Source organism: Numenius arquata, chromosome 9, assembly GCF_964106895.1.
Source record: "Numenius arquata chromosome 9, bNumArq3.hap1.1, whole genome shotgun sequence".
In the NCBI taxonomy this organism is placed as follows: Eukaryota; Metazoa; Chordata; class Aves; order Charadriiformes; family Scolopacidae; genus Numenius; species Numenius arquata.
In genome coordinates this window covers 42858865-42880962 of record NC_133584.1, presented here as the reverse complement: position 1 = coordinate 42880962, position 22098 = coordinate 42858865, and the positions used below count along the sequence as shown (strand labels likewise).

The window sequence follows — 22098 nt, the reverse complement described above, 5'->3', positions numbered from 1 at the left end:
TTCATGATAAATGAACAGTGACAGGGTGAACATGGGATTTCTAAGGATGATTGTGCTATGCAAGGTTTTCTGTGAGGGTTGCTTTTGTTGCTGTGAGGGTTTACAGAATCTGTCAGCCTTTGGAATAGGGTCAGTGCACTAAATACAGTAGTGGTGGGAATTCTTGTGCTGTGAAAGGCTTGGAGAACGCATCTGTCTGAGAGCACTAAAGGTCGCCTGGGCATGTGTGCTGCCAGCCTCTTCACTCAGAGTCACTGCAGCTTATTACAGTCGATGATAGAGGGTCTCCTGCTGTGATGGGAGGAACTAGGCTGTCCTGCCTAAGTAAAGATCAAAGTGTACCTACTTGAAAATTGAAATTATGCCAGAAGGCAAAAATAACATTCATGATGTTATCAGCCTACGGCTTCCCTAGAGGAGGGTGAGGGGGAAACCTTGTATTTTGCCTCCAGAATGAGGCATCAGCAAAGCCAGCCCCCTTTCCATTCCCTTCTCTGCTCCCACCCTCCCAAGTAGCAGTATACTGTTTCTGGGTTTCAGCATAAGCAGATGGCCAAATAACTTTAAATTCAGATTTGGGGACTGCAAGCCAAATACTGTGTCCTTTACATTTTGTATTGCAAGTTCACTGCTTGTTACTACAGATTGATTGTATGAATTTCAAATGATACATGGGTTGCAGAAATTCTTTTGATTATGTTACACTTAATGCAAATATTCAAATGTTTGGGTCAGTGTATATTTTTTTGTTTGCTGATACCAAACCAGCATAATGCACGAGCAAGACAAAATATATGTTGAAGTACTGATGCTTTTTTCTTTGCCCATTGATGCCCTAAGTAGTAACAGTGTAATTAGAAAAGTGTTTGGTTTTTTTTGTATTTGGGTGGTATTTCAAAAGACATGGAGAAAGGAAAGTTTCAGGAGAGCTTATGAACAAAGTGTAGAGATTCAGTGTATTATGGTTGCATGAAGCACTTACTTCAGACCAACCTTCTTTATCTTTTTGAGGTTTGTCATTTTGTTCCTCTGGATCATCTCTTGCTGTTGTCAAGGTCCCTTCTCTCTGCAGGCTCTGTTCTTTTGCTTTCTCTGAGAGGTTTTTATTATTCTGCAGGTGGTATAAATTGTCACGGTAAGATAGAAGATGGTCTTTGCCCAACATCACACTGACCTTGGTGTAGGCATGGACATGGTGCCAGGTCTCCAGTTAGTCGTTCCTGCATTGTGCCACAATGATTCTTGTTTCTTCTGCTTTATCTTTATATTACTGTTTGTCACGCTTGTATTCGAGGTTTTTGCGTGCCCTTTGCATTACATAAATAAATGTCTTTTTGCAGTGGATTTGCAGTTAAGTCTTTGTTGTCCTTTGCCTTTACATGTGATGCGTTTCAGGACCTGTTTCTAAGACAAGGGAGCAACTAGCTTACGTGGTGTCAAAGCTGTGTCTTAATTCAGTGTGAGCCTGTTATTCTTTTGGCCATAATTATCATGTATGCAGTAGGATCTGTTAAGCATGTGTGCTGGATAGGAATAGCTTTTCAGGGACTGAGTTTCTCCTGATGAGTGCACCTGTAGTTTTTGGGTTGGGTTTGGTTTTTTTTTTTTTTTAGTAGGAGTTTGCTCAAGTCTTTGCTCAAGCCTGCCTTTGTTTCCTTATGGTTTATGGTAGGTTTTTTTCCTTGGGTTAGCTTGTCCCTGAGGTGTAGCTACACCTGTTCCTCATCACCATCACTGGGTAAAAATATTTGGTTGTGTTCCTTGTTAGTTTTCTTTCTTGTCTCATGGACATCAGACTACATATTTAATTACCTATCCTATGAACTTCTGGCAACATCCTACGAGCTTCCTATGAGTCCTTTGTTGGTTTTGGTTTGTTTTGTTTTCTTTGCCTGCCATTTGAAGATAATTTAAATTCTACATTAACTTAAAATATTATTCTTTCCACATTTTAGGACAACTCTTTTTTTTTTTTTTTTTTCCTTCTAGTTTGCCTTAGATTGATCTTAAACTTTCTTGTTGAGATTGGATCTTTGTAGCTTTAGACTGAATGGCTTTCCCTGGAAGTTCAAGTTTACTCTAGGAAACAGGCAGAATTTCTTTCGATTAATACGTCTCAGCTTTTTTATTTCCCTCTCAGGCATGTTTTGCTGTATCTTCATTAGGCAATTTGACAGCCTCTTGCATATTAACAGGATCTCTGTCCCTTGCCCACAATGCACTCAACAAAATCTGATTCAAAAAAGCGCATGATAAAGTTCCAAACTTTCAGTCCTTTCTTCAGTGAATCATTTTCACAGGTGTTGTTATAAACTGGTAGCCAGTTCATGGTAGGTGATATGCTATTCCTTTCATTTGCCCATAAACAAGCAATATTAATCTGGTTCTATTTCAGATGGATGTAGCAAGGCTTTCTTCATTTGGTATAAACTTGGTCTTCTAAAAATATATTGGAATAAGTCTCTGGAGTCTTAATGATATCAATATTCAATCCTTTTCAATTTTTTTAACCCATTTTATATTCCTTTTTCTATTCCCAGATGAGTATCTTTTCTACATCTTGTCAGGGCAAGACAACATCTTTGTTAAGGGCAATGGAGTCTAGCATGAGTCTGCTAATTGCCTATTTTAGTTGTAGACTTGCTGGAGATTCTGATATCTAGTAATTCTGGGATCTGGTACTCTTTTTTTTTTTTTTTTTTTCTGTTGTGGATTAGCAAATTACTCAATTCTGTGGCACAGATTAACCAAGAGCATGAGGCGATGTTAAACTTTCAATAGTGGAGTCACCTCTCTGAAGTGAACGGTATCAGGGATACATCAGCACTGTGTTTCTGCTCAACTCGCTGTATTCAAACCTAAGTGCACTGTAGTAATAAGGTGTGCTCATCCAGTGGGTGTTGGAGATATGGATGGAAATCTATTATGTCAGCTCCCATCGAAAGAAGCTGCCGCTACAGTCTGTACAGCTCTGCTGATGGTAATGGTGCAAATTCCGTGACCAGCTCAGTTTCCTTTGCAAGGGTTTCACAGGATCGCAGACTAACATAGGTTTCAAGGGCACTTTGGAGATCACCTATGCCAACATGTTGCTTAAAGCAGATTCAATAGATGAGGTTGTTTAGGGGCCTTGTCCAACTGAGTTTTGAGTGTTTTCATGGTTGATGACTTCCACAACGCATGTGAGCATCCTGCTCCAGTGTTTGCCCTCACGGTGAATTTTTTCCTCAATGTCTACTCTGAATTCTCCCATGTTGCAGTATATGTTCCTTGCATCTCATCGTGTTGCTCTGCACCTCAAAGAAGAGTCTGTCTTTTCTATACCCTCCCTATAGATAGTTTAAACTAATCCACTGGTGGTTGTTGTTGTTGCTTGTTCTTACTTCTTTCTTCCAGTGAAACAAGAGTTCTCCATGTTTCACTTTAATGGTAGAGTTAAATGATAAATAATTGGGAAAGGGCAGTAACTGCTGCTGCTGAAGCAGTTAAAGTAGTCTGACTGCAAAGATCCAACTTCTAGGCAAAAATAAATACCCTTACATTTCAGATCGGCAAAGAAAATTTAAGCCCAGAATGTCAAACCAAAGAAGCGATACAGTCTAAGAGTGAGCGTGGACAGTAGTGCAGCAGTGCATAGTCATGTTTCTGTGTCTCTAATTAATCCCTCACCGCACATAGTAAAGGAGGGACTTGGCTTCCGGTAATGGGGTAGGTGATGTATGTTTGCTTTCTAGTTCAATATGCACTAGCTACAGTTTCCATGGTAGCAATAGTAGCAGGGTAAAAGTTTTCTATATCATTCATTACTTATGTCTTTGCATATGGAGAGGTGGTGTGAAATCTTAAATCTGAGATGCTCCATCTCCAGTGGGAAGTGCGAACACAGGATTTTGATTTTGTGTGAAACTAATAAATTATTTAAGGTTTTGTTTTCCAGTAAAACTTCCTACACTCAGCTTAAGTGAGTCGTTACCAACCCCACCCCTTTCTTTTTGATCTGTGTTCTTCCAAGGTGGTGGTCTTCACTATGGGATTAGTTTTACTTTCTTTATTCTTTGGTAGAAGTGTTGCGTGTTCAAAGTTCATGCAGAATTTGTGGTTCTGCTACTGAAAGCATGGCAGCTGTACTATCTTGGGAACAGATGATGTGTTGTGAGCGCTTTTAAAATGTTTATTTTTGCATGCATGCATAAGGTTTTTCTTCTCTAGGTGTGTAATTTATGGGTCTGTAAAGTACTTCAGGATGCAGTAAATCAAAGTGTCAGCTTGTTATGTGTGCTTAACTAGATTCTGTCTCCCTGACTCATATTGAACTTCAGTGTGACCATTGCTATAGGTTATTCAGTTTTGTATTTCTACATATGAATTCACACCTTGTTTTAGAAAGCTTTAAAAAAAGAGTATATGAGTTTTAACTGTACTATAGCAGGCCACCATGCTCTTAAAAAAAAAAAAAAAGCCTCAGTCTCTTTTGAACATGGCATGTGGAAACTAGTATTTCTCATTAACACATTAAATGTATTAAGGCACGTGCAATGTTCTTTACACTGGAGTCTCAAGATATTTTGTTTTCCTCTCCTTTCTACCTCAGCCTTAACTTTTTTCCAAATTGATTTGGTCACCTTGAAAGATGCAATGTGGATAAGAGTGTCCAGCCCTATGATGTCCAGAGCACTAGTCAGGAATGCCTTTGGAGCATGGTGATGCTGTTTTCCGGCATCTCTGCAACAGTTGCTCAGCAACTCTTGTCACCCACAGAGATTTTTTTCTTTTTTTTTTTTTTTGTTTTTCTGAAAACACAGGAATGAATTGTTGCATTCCTTTGGTCCTCTGTTTTGTGATTGTGTGCAACCCCTAATTTAGTGGAATAAATGAGAACTGGGGTGCTACAGACTACTATGCAGAATAAATACATAGACTTGGAAAAGCCTCTAAGGAGGGATGGTTCATTCAGATTCCTTGGCAGACTTGTATGGCATTGAGAAGTCTTTAGTATTTGCTTTCCAAAGGCAGGAATTCCTTTGTGTTAGCTGAGTGGAATTTTGATTGCATATTTATAAACTTCCTTCTAGACTGTTAAAATATTTGATTAGAGCATCAATCACAATGAAGTTGCCCCTGTATCACCCCTGTTTTATAGATCTTTACCTGCTTTAAACCATGCACGTTTCCTCATAGAGCTGTTGCTGAATGTGAAATTTGGACATGTAACCAAAAGGTTCTTTGTGATTCACAATGTTTTAATCTCTGCCTGCTTGTAGTTTTTTTGCTAGTCTCAGGCCTTCTTTAAAAGTGGAGTTATCTAATTACATGTGTTGTTGCGTTGTGTGGAAGCATCAGTTCAGTGGGGCTTTGCTGTGATGGTGTGTGTAAGGACAATTTGTGTTCTCACTGTTCACATCTTGTGTTCTTGATATTTTCTATGCATCACGGCAATTTTCTTAGTAAATAATATTTTAATATGTTAGGTCGTAAACTCTTTTGGGGACTATATGCAATTTAGTGTTCTGTGGACGCTGACTCTAAAAACAATATGCTCTATTGGTTTAGATTAATTGATATTCATTATAACTGCTTCTCTTTTATTTTCTATCTGGTAGCTGCAATCATGAGGCAGGAGGCTTTTGTGAAGGATGTTATTTGCAACCTGCTCTGACAGGTTACAGTACAACATGACAAACTTAAGGCACTCTTCTTGATCTTGACAGCACTCCAAATTCAGTTGTTGTTCATCACAAGGGTTACTCAGTGTCTTAATCATCTGTTAAAATAACTTCTGTTTCTCTAAAAGCGACTCAAAGTAGACAAAATTAGACATATATCTGTGTAGGAGACAACTGAAAGTCCATTGCACTGTTATTTCTATCATGAATCGGATTTTCCCGATTTGTGAACGCTTGATGAGTTTGGACCTTTTACTCTATGTATATTGTAGGGTTTTTTTATGACAAAGAATAAACAGTAGTGTGTTTCTTGTAGTGAAATGTGTTTAAATATTTTCCTCAGGCCTTTGATTCCCCCCCCCCCCCCCCCCCCCCCCCCCCCCGGCAAAAGGGTAAATAATTTTTTTAATATTTTAAAGAAGGGATAGAGAAGCTGTTGACAAACATTACCATGTATTGATATAATCTTGTTTTGGGCACTTTGTGTCTAACCTGATGCATTTTTGAAAGCAGCATGATAAGACCTACTTGAAAGGCTTTAAAAGGGGTGAAAACCCCCGTTATTTCTTTGTTGTATTGAAGATCCTGGAGGTCTCTTCTTCTGTTTGCCTTATAGAAACAACAGAAGCTTGCTTGATTGAAAGAGATACATAGCTGTTGGCTTATTTCTCGTGTTTTCTTCAAAATAATTGAAAGCAGATCTGAAATGAAAAGGAGCTCTTGCCAAAGATCTGCAAATGTAAATTCTGTTCAAGACAAAAGAAAAGCTTTTCTGCAGTCTTCTCGGTGAACTCTAGTTGTTTCTGTCAATCAGAAACACTGTCTAGGCTTGTTGTAGGTAAGTGCTGCATAAATAGGAGAGTACAAACAAATCAGTATGGATTCACACTGATCTCTGATCTGCATTTGAGTATGTTTGGAACACAATCTACTCATTGAATCATGTTCTCTAGTGCTTTTTTCTATATAAATGTTACGCTGCTAGGCTGTACTTACCAAGCTCATTGCATTTTTTTAACTTTTTATGCTAAATCTTAAGCAAAATATTACATTGTCTAAATCACACATTTCAGATGCAAGATAAGAAGTATCTGCTCTGTAGGAGTTCAGAGCTTATTCTGAAAAATTAGTTGGTTCTTATTTTTACTTCCAGACAAGAGCTTGGATTGCTTTCCCTTACTTAAGAAAAATCAAATCAGTTCAAGTTGCTATTCTAGAATTAAGTTGTTCTAAATTCATGTATTGTGATATAATGTATTTCAAATATTCCCTTCCAAGCTTCTAGTCATCTTTCTGATACTAATTTTAAAATGTAAGTTTGAAACAGGACTATATTGAAGTGAAATGTTCCTGAATCCAGAATGTAACCATTAGCTATTTGCACACCAGGATAGCAGTGGGAAGGGCCATTCAACAGTTACATGTAATCCTTCTGAAGTATTTGCTTGCACTACAGGCTTTAGTGTCTGAAGAGATTGGAACTATTTTATGACAAATAGGATGTGAATTTTAAAGGTTTGTTTTTCTGTATTGACAAAAAATTCATATGGAACAATATTATTAGAGTATCTTTTGAATGGGAAGTAGTGAATATTCCTCACAGCTAGCTTAGAGTTGCTAAAAGTGCCTTTGAGTGTTAGTTTACCTTCCATTTATTCAAAATTAGCCAAGGGAGTCTTTACTAATGACTAGTGCAAACTAGCAATTGTGGTTTTAGTTCAAGCTGTACTTGATTCCTCAATGTCTCCCATGGCCCTTAACCGTTTTGTTTTGCTTCTTCCAAGACTGTGGTTGTTGCAAGCTGAAGGAGAAAGACAGTCTAGCATTCTCATTAACGATAATACAACAAAATAATAAGATCATGACAAGATTTTGATAGGTAAATAACAAATTATTTCTCCTGTCATTCAGACATCAGATTCTCCTGTCATTATTTCTCCTGTCATTCTTATCTCTAGTGACCTGGAGCGGAAGAGAAGGGGTTTGGTTTTTAGCTTTCTTCTCAACTTGGTGGTTAGTGGTGAGAAGAAGAATTCATTTTTATACAGGCAACTTTAGTCTGAAAACTTCAGTAAAAACAGCCTCTTTCTTGGATATTGTAGGTAACGTATTTAAGAATTGTCCACTGTTCTTTGGAGTTTTTTCAGTTGATAAAGGAGAATCAGTTTGGAAGAGCTGCTATAATATTGGATGTTATCAGTGCTATAATGAAGGCAGATAATGTATTTAGCACCTGTATGTTCCACGCATCTCACAAATATGAAAAACTGCACAAAAAATGTAGTAACCAAAAAAACATAAAGGGCAGGAAAGTCTGCAGGTTGTAAGAATGTAATGCTTACCATAATAATTGATACATAAGCTTCAAGATTTTTGCTGAAATTAATGGATTGTATTAATTGGACTTTTCTAATGGCTTTCTTCTTCCCTAGGCAAGAGCTTTAACACCTCAGACAGCAGAAACGGATGCAATAAGATTTTTGGTTGGAACACAGTCTCTTAGATATGATAATCAGGTAATTTTTCTGTCAAATGTCAGTTGTAATTTTTTTCTTCTTTTTTTAACATTGTTCCGATATCTTTCCTCCTCCTTTCTCCTCCCTGTTGAATCTGAACTTTTATGACTAGAATGTAAAGATGTTGGTAAGAACTGTAGGTGAATGAAAGCTGTGTGTGTTCTCTGAAAATTAAATTACTCTTCTAAATTGTATTACTAAATCGGATTGGTTTAGTAAAGGAACTGAAGTATTTTTGTTAATTTAAATCTATAGATTCTCTGGAGCTATCTTTAAACCACAGAAGAGATGTAAAGTAAAACAAAAGTCTTCAACCCTTGTTTGCCTCTGATGGGACTCCTGCTTCATGCACAGTTCTGTCTATGTGAAGCTTCATAAACTGGATTTTTCATTATTAGTTGTTGACAATCAGCTATGTCATTTCTGATAATAAGTTTAACAACAATTTAAACTAAAACTTGGGTGACTTGTGTCTCAATTCCTATTGGGCTGTTTCTTCTGCAGTTAAAAGTGCAGTACTTCTAATTGTGCAGCAATTTTATTTTTTGTGACTAAATTTCAGTAAATACCTTCATACTGAAAGATGATCTTGAGGCCAGAAGAACTGCAAAGCTGTACTGGGTGCAGGTGGTAAGGCTTTGGTAGCCAGAGGGTTGCAGTGGTGGCCTCTGTGAGAAGAGGCCAGGGGTTCCCTGTCCCAGACATGACTGGTTCCAGTGAGCCTGCCGCAGGACACAGCTGAGCCAGTCGGCCTGGTGGCACCTCTGTGAAAACATTTAAGAAATGGGGGAAAATGCTGGATGGAAAGAGGAGGAGTGAAGACTGAGAAACAGCAGAGGAAATGACGGAGGCAAGACCAGGGTCAGGAGGAACAGAAGATGCTCCATGGTGGAGCAGGTATCCACTGTACCCTGTGGAACACCTGCAACAGAGCAGATGAATGTTCCTGAAGGATCTGTGGCTCATGAAGACCCCACACTGAAGCAGAGGAAAAGAGTGAGAAGTCAGAGAGAAAACGCCCCTTGAAGGGGCCTAGACAAGTCTGGAGTAAAGTGAAGCCTGGGAAAGTGGGGAGAGAAGGTGCTGGTTTAAGGTTTGACTTTTTCTTTCCCACTACCCAAATGAGTAATTACATTTTTATTTCAATTTGCAATAAATTAATTTTACCTGAGTCAAGTCTGCAACAAGTTTGCCTGCAACAGTAATTACTAAGTGATCTCCCTGTCTTTAGCTCGGCCCATGAGCTTTCTCATTCTTATTCTTTCTGTTTCCTCCCCCTGTCCTGCTTGGGGAGAGCAAGTGGCTGGGTGGGAATCTGGCTGTTAACCAAGGCTAACACCCACCACAGGATAGTCATAGACTCTTCTGAAACTGGTCTGCAATCAACTGCACAAAATAAACTCGGAACCATAGATCTGGGAGATGTGAGCTGTCAATTTCCAGTGAAGTTTTGAGTTTGTTACTCAATGGCAATACTGGATGAGGCTGAAGGAAAAATATATTCAAAGGCATAAGGGAGATGATGTATTCAGTTTCTTTACATTTCAGGTAATACTTGTGAGAGCAGTAACAAAAGAAGGGGCAGACAAACTTAGTTAAGAATAAATACACACAATTATATTTTTCATTGTGCTGTCACGGATGTTCTTCAGACATTTCGTTATAGTGTATTTTCCTACTGTGATTTCTGCACATTTTTTTTTTTATGTCTTGGTTCAACTAATTAAATCCTGATACAAAAGGAGTTGGATAATGATTGTCACTTATCAGTTGATATCCAGCAGATCTTCAATAATTTAAATGTTCTGTTTTAGTAAGTTGATTGGTCATGTACTACAAATTTTAGAAATATTTACACATATTTCAGCTTTGAGTATGCTTCTCTTTTTCTGATGTATACCATTAATAATAGAAATGCAGGACACTTCCTAGGGCATTAACAAACGTTTGGGGGTTATTGGCCTGTAGCTGTGCCTCAGGCCATCGGCTCCTCTCAGCTAGTCGCTAATCCCCAAGAAGTGCTCTAGGCCTCAACTCATTATTGCTTAATTCAGCACTAGGTTCTCTAGATTTGCTTAAAAACTTTTTTAGTTACTTAACCTAACTTCGGAGCTGGCTTGCAACCTCTAGTGCTTGACAGAGCACTGCACAGTGTGAGGTTTCTTACGCAGCACCATCATTTCTTCCCTTCTGGTCACGGGCAGGTGCGGTGCAAATGAAAGAGCAGTAGTTGTGCAGGTGACGTGGGAACTGCTGCCTCATTAAGGTTCATTGCTGTGTGAAGCAATTCAGGCATTTGTAGGAGATCTGGTGAAAATATTTTGCCATTAACACTGGTATTTCAAAGCAAAGGGAAATGTTTGTAAGATTTTATATTTTGTCAATATTTGAGATGTTGACAGTGTATGGTACTTGGTATTTAGTCCTCGTAACTTGCTGGAAATTAAGTAGTTTCTCTTTGATGCACAGTATAGTTTTGGAACTTTTGTCCTCAGTGCTCACATTGTTGCTAAACTGGGACTTTTTATACTGTTCTTAGTTTGATGCAGCAGTCACTTTTTTTCTCATCTCTCTCATTCTCAGAACTCTTCAAGTTATTTTCAGTCTTGTGTTTTAGAACCTAAAATACTTATTGTCATGGTTTACCTTAATGCATAGCATTGTATGGGCACAAAGCAGGGCATTGGCTGAACTAAACCAGTTCTCTTGTCTCTGCTGCCCATGAATGCCTGATAAAAGAAAATTAATTATGGAGACTGCATAATTGAAGAAAAAGATATATTTCCTGTTGAAATGGGTTAGTTTGAGTCTCCCTTCCTTAGTAATTTCCTTTGCAATTAGCAATTCCTCCAGATTTTGAGGAGAACTAAATAGTTATTTGTTCTCATTCAAATCTCACTACTTTTTCCTCAAAGACTTGTGTTCAGTGGGAATCTTTCCCAGTGTAATTAAAGCAGATTAGTAACTCATTTGTTTAGTTACCAGTAATAAAACTAGTCACTTCTAAGGGGTGGGTTCCACAAGAGTTATGATGACACGTATCATTAACCATCACACTACAGCCGTGTTGAGAAAGTTCTCTGTGCGGGCTTAGCTTACTTACAGATGCTGTTTTCTATAGCCTCATCTATGGGGTCCATATGCTGCACTAACTAATTTTCTCTAATACTGTGTAGCAAAGGTGTTTGCAGTAATTCAGTAGTTAGTTCAGTAGACTTAATTCAGTCATTATGATAGGATATCTTTAGCTTTTTTTCTCTTCATTGTTCACCCAACTTTGCTAATGATTTTTTAATGAGGATACAGTTCTCTAAAAATTGTGGATCTTCTAGAATTTGTTTTCTGTTGAGCTTCGTGGAATTAATCCCATGAGTAAAGTTACTTGTGTATGTTGTGCCAGGCTAGGATCTTTCTCAATTTCTTCTATTTCTGAGGCAACTATAGAAAAACAACTAAGGAAAAAAAGGGAGGAAAAAGGAGAGTAATGTAGAGCTATTTAAAAACAAACCCGCAACAAACAAAAAGCAAAACTAGCTCTATGTCTTTAAAATCTTTTCTATGCATTTAAACATTATTGCTTTTCTTAATCATTCAGTTCAACTTTTTTTTTCCACATAATTTAAAAAGTATTACAAATTTATAATTGGTACAGATATGTGACTGCTGAAGTGAACTCTCAAAGTTTCTTACTGACATTTGTAGTATTTGTTTCAAATGACAGTCCTTTTCCTCTCTCCCCTTCTTTCTTCGTAGGATGTTTGGATTCAATGACTTGGATACAGAATTAGTGCAGATATTTAGACTAAGGATTGTAACGTTATTATTTCTGTTTATTGTAATTCAACACTTCTTACAGCAATACAAGTGACTTATTTACTATTAGCTATAAAATGAAAAATCACCTTCAAGACTTAAGTTGCAAAACTGAGAAGAATAAACATGGTATTTCCTCAAAACGGGGAAATTGCTTGTGTTTTTCTAGAGAAGCATATCCTGCATGAAATCAATGATGTACTAAATTGTTATGCTAACAATTAATTAAAGTAGATATTGGTTATAAAATTCTCATTAAATTGTCCTGTGCAGTCTTCGTGTATAATTAAGACACACAGGAAAACATTTGAAACCCTAATGTTCTCTTTTATTGTGTTTGCAGATTCACATCATAGATTTTGATGATGAAAACAACATTATAAACAAAAATGTTCTCCTTCATCAAGTGGGTGAAATTTGGCACATTAGTACCAGTCCTGCAGATAAAGGTGTGCTAGCAACCTGCTACAATAAAAGTAAGTCCTTTCTAACCATGTTAAACTTGTTTAAATGTTTTGATATTTCTGAATGTGCAAAGATTGAACATCTAGCTATGTATTAAGACATTAAATTGGAATTATCAGCACAGGCATTTTTCAAAAAAAAAATGTTCTGTGCCTTTACCTATAACTTATTTGTCTCATATCCTTACGTCATCTTGTTTAGAAGTCTACTTTTGCATTGATGTCAAGAAAAGCAGAAAATAAAAGTATTACTTGCCTGATTCATGCAAAGCCTGGGAAATAAAATATATGCCTGACGTTTTAGCCTTCATTCTTTTTATTGTTTTATATGTTTGCTTTTGAAAGTGGAAGTAAATGTCTTTCAAAACAACATCATGTCACTATCAGACTCTCTTAAAAATTGTAGCTGAAGTTTGTATATAATGTTATTTTTCAGAAGTTTAATGCAAGTGCGACCACAGAGATCTAGAAATCCTTACCTAAATATCTCATCAGAAACAGTAGAAATGCTCCTGATGTAACCTAACACTAAGTGCAGCTGTTGTTGAGATTAGAGATTGCTGCATTTCCTTGGTGGGGCAGGTGTGAAGACTTTCTGTCATGAGGCTTGAAAAATCCACTGGCATCATTTGGGGAAGGGAGTACTTTTTCTCTCCTGACAAGCAAGTAATCTCTGCTGTCAATTGGAATAAATATTATTTCTTCTAGTAAATATTAGTCCATTCTTTCATGGAAATACAATCCAAGAATAAAAAAATAGGGCAGTGAGTTTCAGGCTTCTTTGCATCTGTGGACAGCTGTAGAGATGTGAATTCCTGCTGCTCAACCTTGTGGCTGTGTTAGAGAGAAGGCTCCAGGATTCTTCTGGGTTGAAATAAAAGTGATAAAATTTGACTTTCTTTTACAAATCTTAAGTGAATCTTTTAAAGACAATTATGAAGATAAGTAATAAAGAGCTTTTCCTTTTTTCTAAACTGAAAATTATTGTGGTTATTTTGACTGAGAGAGCACTGAAATTGCATTGGCCTGTTTTTTGACTACTACTTACTCTCTGGTTGACTTGCTGGATGCAACTTCCTCACCTTGCCAGTGATCTGTGGAGAAAAATGAGAAAGCAGTAATCGGGCCTGAAATTCTGAAGTCGTCTTAATAATTTTCTGGCTAGTTTCAGAGGAGACTGAGAAAGTTGTTTGAAGTCTCTTTTAAAGAAAACCAAGACAAGTTTCTTTCTCTAGCGTTTCTGAGTTGACTGCATTTTTTTTTCTTAAAAAATGTCGTACTGCATGGAATAGTGTGAAACACTTTAAAGAATTTACCTCTTTTTCCCTACATAACTGAACAGCAAGGTGATAGGAGAACTTACCAAGTCCAGTATTTCATGTGCGTAATGTACCATTTAATGCTAACCAGTCTAAATTCATTCAATTTGTATATATTTTTGAAGTGTTGTTCTAGAAAGTAGGATGAAAACAAATAATTTTATACTCTTCTCAAAAAGGCCTCTATTTAAGTTTTAAGTTTCTTACAGCATGTTATAGCAATTCCTTATAGCAATATGTGTATGAATTGAAAATCCTATTTGGGAAAGAGCTTGCTGAGATTGCTAGAACTGAGCTTCTATCCAAACACTCTAACTTTCTGATTTGCATTATTGGACCTACTAATTCATATGCATGTTTACTTTTCTAGCTTCTTTTTGTACTAGATTTAGTTTACTTAACCCTGTTTCTGAAGATTAAGCTTTATTGTTTGTACTTCATGCATCTTCATTCACAATCATCAGCCATAAACTTTCTGCAGAAAACAAGATCTGATTCTTAAATGATTATTGATGGCTCTAAATAGCAATGTATAGAGCAGAGAGCATGCAGCATGGGATTTTAATAACAAGGAATACTGAGTTTAGCAGACAACTTGTTTCAAGTAGCAATGCAACAAAATTAAGCAATCGAAACCTTTAAAATTCTTATGTATTGTGTTTGTTTAGTTGTTTTAAAAAGACTTTTAACTATTTTCCTCATTGAAGTACTAGTCAAATGAGCTGATGCTGTCAGGAATTCGTAGGTATTGTGACCGTCTCTTGTGTCTTAGCTGAGTACTTCTGGCAAATCTTGACTGTTGTTGAAACTGGGAGATTGAAGAAATGTGATGTGTGTCAGTTATTAATAGCTATTTTTAAAGTTGCTTTAATAGGCAGTGAAATATGGCATTTAAGAAAAGTGGAGTCATGTACATTTTGCATTTCATAGCTCATTCAAATATGCTAATGAAACAGGGTGAAGCACTCTTCAAAAAAAAAAAAAAAAAACCAAGAACAACAACAACAAAAGAAAACCAACCAAAACCCAAAACTTTGAAATTTTCTCTTTTATTCTCTTTTATATTGGGGGAGATACTGAGTTGTCTTTTACTTTCTCACACTTACAGCTAGTTAGCATAGCCAAGGTATGAATAAGGTCGTACATTACGTAATGAAGACAAAGTGTAGTAGATGCAAACAAAAGAGCGCTTTTCACAGCTCTCCCGTACGCCTTTCATATAGAAAGCTGGGGAATGTACTAATGGTTGAATTGAAAGAGTAATACTGTGTATCTACTTTGAAGAGGGATTTTTGAGTCTTGATAAACTCTTTAAAAGCATTCTGCAGCTAGTGACAGAAAAAAATATTGATTCCTGAATAATTTGTTTGTTTTAGTGCTTCAGTCATCTGGACTTGCTGTTCTTCAGATCACAGATTAATCTTTTTTCTAGATCTGACTTATGCAAGATACAAGATTTCTTTTTAAACATAATTTCCCCAGATTTTAGCTACTCTTCCTTTTTTTTTTAACCATGCCGTATTTTAAAATGCAGTGAAAAATCTTCCTGGAGTATCTTGTTGTTATCATCCCCTGTAATATTATTGAGACATTCAAACTCTTTTTTACTTAATTATTTGATAGTTAATACTAGTGCCTCAAAAACTCAAAGATGATGCTAGCAGTTTTGCTATATATTTTGAAATACAAGGGATCTGATGTTATTTGTTTCTCTTTTCTCTTCTAGGGATAAAAGTTAGCAAAATAAAGTAGTAAGCAAAGCTTTTTGTTAATTTCTGCTGAGCGCTAAGAATTGTATGAGGGAAAATGATACTCGGATTCAGCTGGTAACAGTAGGTTATTTGTGGGGTCAGGAATCAAATGGAAAGTTGTAAGCCCTCTGTGTGTATTTGAGAAGGCTGCTGATGTAATTATGTTTGGAATGTTTTACAGTTCTGCTTAATAGAGGCCTTGAATAGATGTAGGCACTCTTAAAAGCTGAAAGATCTTCATGGATGAGGAAGTTCCTACGTTTTTCTTTTCTTCCAATAAAGCATTTTAGCTACTCCTGTGCATGATGGTGTGGGATTTAACATATCTGAAGCTTTTTTTTGTGTGCATGGAGATGTATATATGTATGGGGTTTTTTCCCCTTGATGTATATACCGCGTCTGCTTGCAAAGTCATAGTTATGAGGCTTTTTTTCCTGAATCATACAAGTAGGAAACCTCCTTCAAAAGGAGTAATACTTACGTAGAAGCAGTCTGCCCCTATCACTCTCCTGGGGATTTACAAATTATTTTTTTCCTGCTTCATGGATATGTGAAATCTTTTTATTTGTCCTTGACACATAGAAGTGAAAGAGGCATAAGGAGGTAAAACTTCAAATGTAGATTGTTATTATTATAGGTATACCAACTGAAGAGCAAAGTTATGTGCTTGTGAGTCATAAAATGGCAAGGCTTCCGTGTCAGTGAAAATTAATTTTGCTGTTGCCCACTTGAGTTTTTTTTAAAATGCTGACTTCTGATAAATTTAGGGTTTTTTCCCCCATAAACAGCTAGACGTGCAAGTGACCACAATCCAGTTATAATTTTGAGATAGGCTTTTATTTTTGAGAAACTCTAAGCAAGAGATCTAAAAAGTGCCTGTCGTGGTTTAACCTCAGCTGGCAACTAGGACCATGTAGCTGCTCCCCAGCAGCTCCCAGTTGGGATAGGGGAGAAAATCAGAAGAGTAAAAAAGTGAGGGGAAAAAAACTCATGGGTTGAGAAAAAGCTTAAGTAAAGCAAAGCAAGGAATTCATTCACTGTTTCCCATGGACAGGCGGGTGTTAAGCCATCTCCAGGAAAGCAGGACTCCATCATGCATAATGGTTACTTGGGAAGGCAAACACCATCACTCCAAATGTGTCCCCCCCCCCGCTTCCTTCTTCCCCCAGCTTTATGTACTGAGGATGTTGTCACATGGTATGGAATATTCCTTTGGTCAGCTGGGGTCAGCTGTCCCAGCTGTGTCCCCTCCCATCTTCTTGTGCCCTCCCAGCCTGGTCACTGGTGGGGCCGTGTGAGGAGCAGAAGAGGCCTTGACCGCTTAAGAACAAGCAAACCCACCAGTGTGCTGTCAACACCATCTACTGTCCCAAATCCAAGACATAGCACTATACCAGCTGCCAGCAAGAAGGTTAATTCCATCCCAGCCAGCTGAAACCATGACAGTGCCAAATACAGCACATTTCAACAATTGGAAACAGACTCTCCATTCTTATTTTTTGCAGACATGTCAAATAAGAATTACCTATTTTAGGCCATCATTACACAGAGAAGTAACTTTTTTTTTATGCAAAAATGTTTAGCAGCTATTTGGTATTGTCAGCATTATAAGAATTAGGAATGCTGTATTTTACCCCAGATTCCCTAACTAAAGGGAAAAAAGCACATAAATATTTGAAAGAAGCTAGGTATAAAAGGGAAAAGAAGGATTAAAATCTGAGTATCTAGGGGATGGGGGAAGAAGGCTTTGTAAAATTAATACTTGAGATATCTAGATGAACTTATGCACTTGAGACATCTAGATGAATTTATGCACTGTTAGTCAGTTTTGTGACACATTGATGCATCATTTTTCCCCTCTAGTGCGGCAGGTCAGCTGAACTAAAATAAGGGGTGTTTGGGTTTTTTTTTCTTGAACAGGGTAAGATTGTTAATGAGTGCTTTAAAGTAGGTAAGAATTAAGAGGGAAAATGAGTTTGGTAGTCTTCTAGCTTTAAAAGTTAAATTAGATTTTTGAAGTTCAGTGTGATATGGATTAGGGTGGTTTTGGTTTTTTTTTAAAACAAAGAAGGTAAAAGGATGGATTGTTGTGAGAAGGGAACAACGTACAGAGGGTTTTGAGTGATGATAATAAAGGTGGCAATAAGGTAGAGTGCTACAGTTACCTTTTATTTGGTTAATGCTTAGTCTCTGAAAATTTCCATGCACTTATTTGCCTCTGATATTTATGAATATCTTAAAGTGCTGTTCAATGAAGCAGAAATCAAATTATTTGCTTCACAGTGGCCCAGAAATTAAATGGAAGATGCTGTATTTAGTGGAAAATCCCTGTCAGAACAATTCTAGGAACTTTACACCTTCCTTCTTTTTTGCTATTCTGACTAGCTGTAGTCAGTTGATGGTTCATTTTTTACTTTCTTTAAATTAAAATGTGACAGGAGTGACACTTTTTAAAAAGGGAATAAGAAAGGTGACAAAGTAATTAAGGAGATTATAGCATCTTAGTAGAAATGCACTTTTAAATATCAGAAAAGAATAATGATGGGGTGGGGTGAGGGTCAAGAATGTACCCTCCAAATAATGATATAAACCAATGAGAATAATGTCACACTAAATATAATAAGTAGTTTAAAAATGGAGATAAATTAGTCTTCAAATGTGCAAGTAGTTGGTAGCTATCCAAGGGCTTTATTCACCTGCTACAGGGAAAATAATTTCACATGTGTATTACTGCTCAAAGTTTGAAAGAAGCCTTGTTTCACTATTCAAAAGAACATCCAGCCTACAGTCGGATAAATTCTTCATTGTGATGAGGTGAAATACCAAAACCCTAGAGTGTACCCTAGAGTACCAAGACACTAGAGTGGAGTCACTTATATTATCCCCTGAAGACTCGGGGAGAGCATCTGTCGCCATCATAGACCAATGCAGCCTAACTCAGGACACACTTGGCAACTAGAACCATGAAATCCTTACAAAGCTCCAGACCCTGTTGGAATATGATCTGTATGTGGTCTCGGTATTGCTGAAGTTTCAGGCTACAGGAGGGGAAATAGGAAAGCCTTTTGAACGGAATTTTAGTAGTGTTCTGAGGCAGGGAAAAATACCAACAAACTGGATTGTATCTAATATCACTTTTGTATGTAAAGTAGGGGATGGAAGCCTGAGCTCTAGTGTTTACTGAAAAAAGTGGGATCCCTGGGTTAAGATGAGGTTAGGGAATACTTGGAAATACGTTGATTTCTGAATGATGCCCTCTTTATCAGTCCAGTTTATAATACACTCTCACAGGGTGCTTGAAAAATTTAGCAGTTAGGTGGATGCTCAGTGATAGGTACAGGTTGTATGTGGCTTTTGTGAGTGCGCGTTTGGGTCTTGCTTGTGCTTTGTTTCATGTAGAGCTTCATTTTAATCCGCTCTCCTGTTTATACATCCCTCCCCTTCTCTCACCTGTCATTTTAGGATGCTGTTAAAATGGAGGCGGACTATTTTCTAAGGACTTAGTGCTGTAGAACATAAATTTCAGCTACGTCATTAAAGGAATAGGGAATGCAGAGGGATTTTTTGGTAGGCCATTTGGAGACCTTTGCAGCCATGCCAGTCTGCCAGCAATGGATGGCTTCTTTCTGAATGATTTGGGTATGGTAAAGCAAAATATTTGGTAAAGAGGGTGAATACTCATGATGTGTTTGGGGAAAACTATAATTCTAAAATAACCTTTTATAAACATGAAAGGAACCTTTAAGCAATAGTTTCTACTTTATTCTTTGCAGAACCTGAATATAGCTTTCATTATATCCTATAAGCTAGAGTAAAACCTCAGATTTATGCATTGCTCTGAGATACCAATGAATCTATTTAGAATGTCATTGAGAAGGTAGTGATTTTGTTTAATTTTGACATTATGTAATGGCTAGCTACTTAGGTAGTTACTGCGTGCTGGTACATGTTCTCCGGGTGCTTAGAAGAGATGGTAAAATTGTTTGAGAAGTCAAAGTATCAGGTGAACTGGTGGGTTTACATGAAGTGATGGGGAGATACAGGGGAGGAAAAAAAGAAATGATCCAGACTAAAAATTCTGCATTGATGGAAAATGCGTTTTGCCTGCTGAACCTCTAACTGGATCTAGGTAGCTATCTCTGTTACTGTAAAGGTGAGTCTTCAGGGAGTGGTTGTAAGCAGCTACTTCGGCGCATCTCCTGCATGCAGGTGAAGGATGTGCTTGGTGGGGGCAAAAGTAAATAACCACATCTCAAGAGCATGTTCGTAGGCAATGCCGATGTACTGTTAACTGTCAGAGATCTGATAGGGGAAATGCTTACTGAAAGACAAAGTGAAGAAATGAAGGAAATAGTATAATTGGAGAAATAAGGAGATCCTGAAGGAAGGAGATCTCAAAGACAAATAAGGCATATGTGACTTAAAGGACGAGCATACAGATGCAACCACTTGTGAGAAAGCAAGAAGGCAAGAGGTGGTATGTAACCTTTGGACAATCAGTTCTGTGGAAGGCTGTAGGAATGTTTAAGTGATAAGATATGGCCCTTTAGGTGTTAGAATTTTGTAGGTGTTTTCTGTACAATTGAGTGTCTGTGAGTAGAAAAATGTATTATTGTGACTAAGTGTCTGCACGTTCTGGTTTTTGATTAGTGGTTTCTATTTTGCATTTTGTTTCTTCATCTGTGGCAACTCCCCCTACTTTCCTGAAAGCCGATGTTGTTCTTCCTTTCCATGCCATTTACTGAAATGATCAGTAAAATAATTTGTTGATTATTAAATTGTTGAGTCTAAATTTTAGTTTTGATGCTGCTAGAAGATGGAACAGCAGTCTGGAGACTTCAACTTCTCTTTTTACTGTTTCAAACTCTGCTGACAAACTAAAGATATTTATGCTGATTGGTTTTGCAATTGTGAACTGGGTTGAAAGGGTATTTCCACAGTCACAAGGGTACCTTTGTGTAATTGAAAACTTGAAAATTAAAACATGGCATAACAGGCAACAAAAAAATAACAGCATTGAAGTCTGATATTTGGAATGATTTACTTCAATAATGTCAAGCATTATTAAATGCTCAGGTGTGGAAGGTTTGTTTGAGCTATATCAACACTGAAAATTATTTAAGAGGAAAACAGCCCTTACCTGTTAACTTGTGAGGGGTGAAGCCTACTGACTAAAACTCTTAACATCGAGTAATCAGTTTTTGGTATCAGACAGCTGGCTGCTCTTGGTTTTTTGCATCAGTATTGCTATAATGATAATTTTTCCTTGAAATTATAACTTGTAGAGTAAAATAAATAATCTCAGGATATTAGACTAATATTTTACGGTTATATGTGTGTTCCAGTGGCTTGAACAGGGCCATGGCATTGACCTAGGGGCTGCCTTGCAGTAGTGCCTACTGTTAAACTCTTAGGATGCTTCCTGAGCAGTTTTGCTGGGAGCCACCTAGTGCTTTGAGGCAATGATGCCCAGAGGTGGTCCAACAATATCATGAGTAGTTGGAGTATAGCCCTCTTCTTTCAGCTTACCCTGTAAAAAATTTGGGCTTAACTGTGTTAGCTGGCCTTAGGGCTGAAGAACTGTACCTGTCTTTATTTTAAGTGAGTTGGCAAAAAATAAAGTTTCTGTCATGGTTCTCCATTGCAGATTGTTATAAAATACACAGATTCTTTGTTTTGAAGAATGTATTGCAGGGAAAGATGCAAGTAGAAATTAGACAACATTTCAGAATGTTAGACAACAGACATGATAAAGATACACAGGAAATAAATTAAGGTGTGAAGATATGGTCAAGAATTTCTGTTTGCTGATCTCAGTGGTAGGATGGTTCTGTTGTGCAGAACCACAAAACTTAGAGAAAACTGTAGAGACACTTTGGTCCTTCTAGAGAAGAGGATGATTTGGAACAGTTATTCTTTTTGAATAGTATTTACACAGTGTCTGGTGCTATGGGATGGTCATGTTGTGATTAGGATTGCTGAGTATTGTGCAGGTATGTCTTCAAGAATGCTGATGAATTAAAGAGAAAGTTTCACACTTCTCAATTTGAAGCGAATGTTTAGTTACTGCATTAATGCAGTAACGTGTGCAGTGCACACATTCATTGAGGCAAAATATGTGTCTAACGATGATAACTCTATAATTTATCCTACCTCTTGCTTATGAAGAGGATAATTTTTTTTTTTCCTAGCTGCTTTCAGATACTAAATTCTGAATTAAATGGTGGACCAGAGCTCTTTGCCAGCGTGGTAATTTCTGAGTTTACAGAAAGGTTCTGAGTAACCTGAGGTTTAACAGATGTTCGTGCCTTGAGTAATTAAAAGAGAATAATTCAAACTCTTAAATAATATCAATAACTTACATAGAGTATACTGAAGAATGGTTTTAGGAGTTGCTTGTGATTCTTTCACCTGTACTTTTCATCACTGAATGATCTTCAGCAGAAAAAAGCTGATGTCTTGTTCTTGATGGCACTGAGACCATAGGCAGTCCTGAGCAAAGTTGCTGGTGTCATGAGCTGTCTGGTACTTCTGTCATCCTTGAAATGTGTGAATTCACTCTCATCAAGTAC

The 22098-nt window shown here is 37.3% G+C and overlaps 1 protein-coding gene across 1 annotated transcript in view; it reads left to right on the top strand.

Moving 5' to 3' along the window:
- Positions 1–22098, top strand: part of EIPR1 (EARP complex and GARP complex interacting protein 1) — an 83965-nt gene that overhangs the window by 4701 nt on the left and 57166 nt on the right. The window contains exons 2-3 of the mRNA XM_074153388.1: positions 8096–8179; positions 12336–12468. Coding sequence (XP_074009489.1) covers positions 8096–8179; positions 12336–12468 — 217 coding nt within the window. The remainder of the gene's footprint in view (positions 1–8095; positions 8180–12335; positions 12469–22098) is intronic.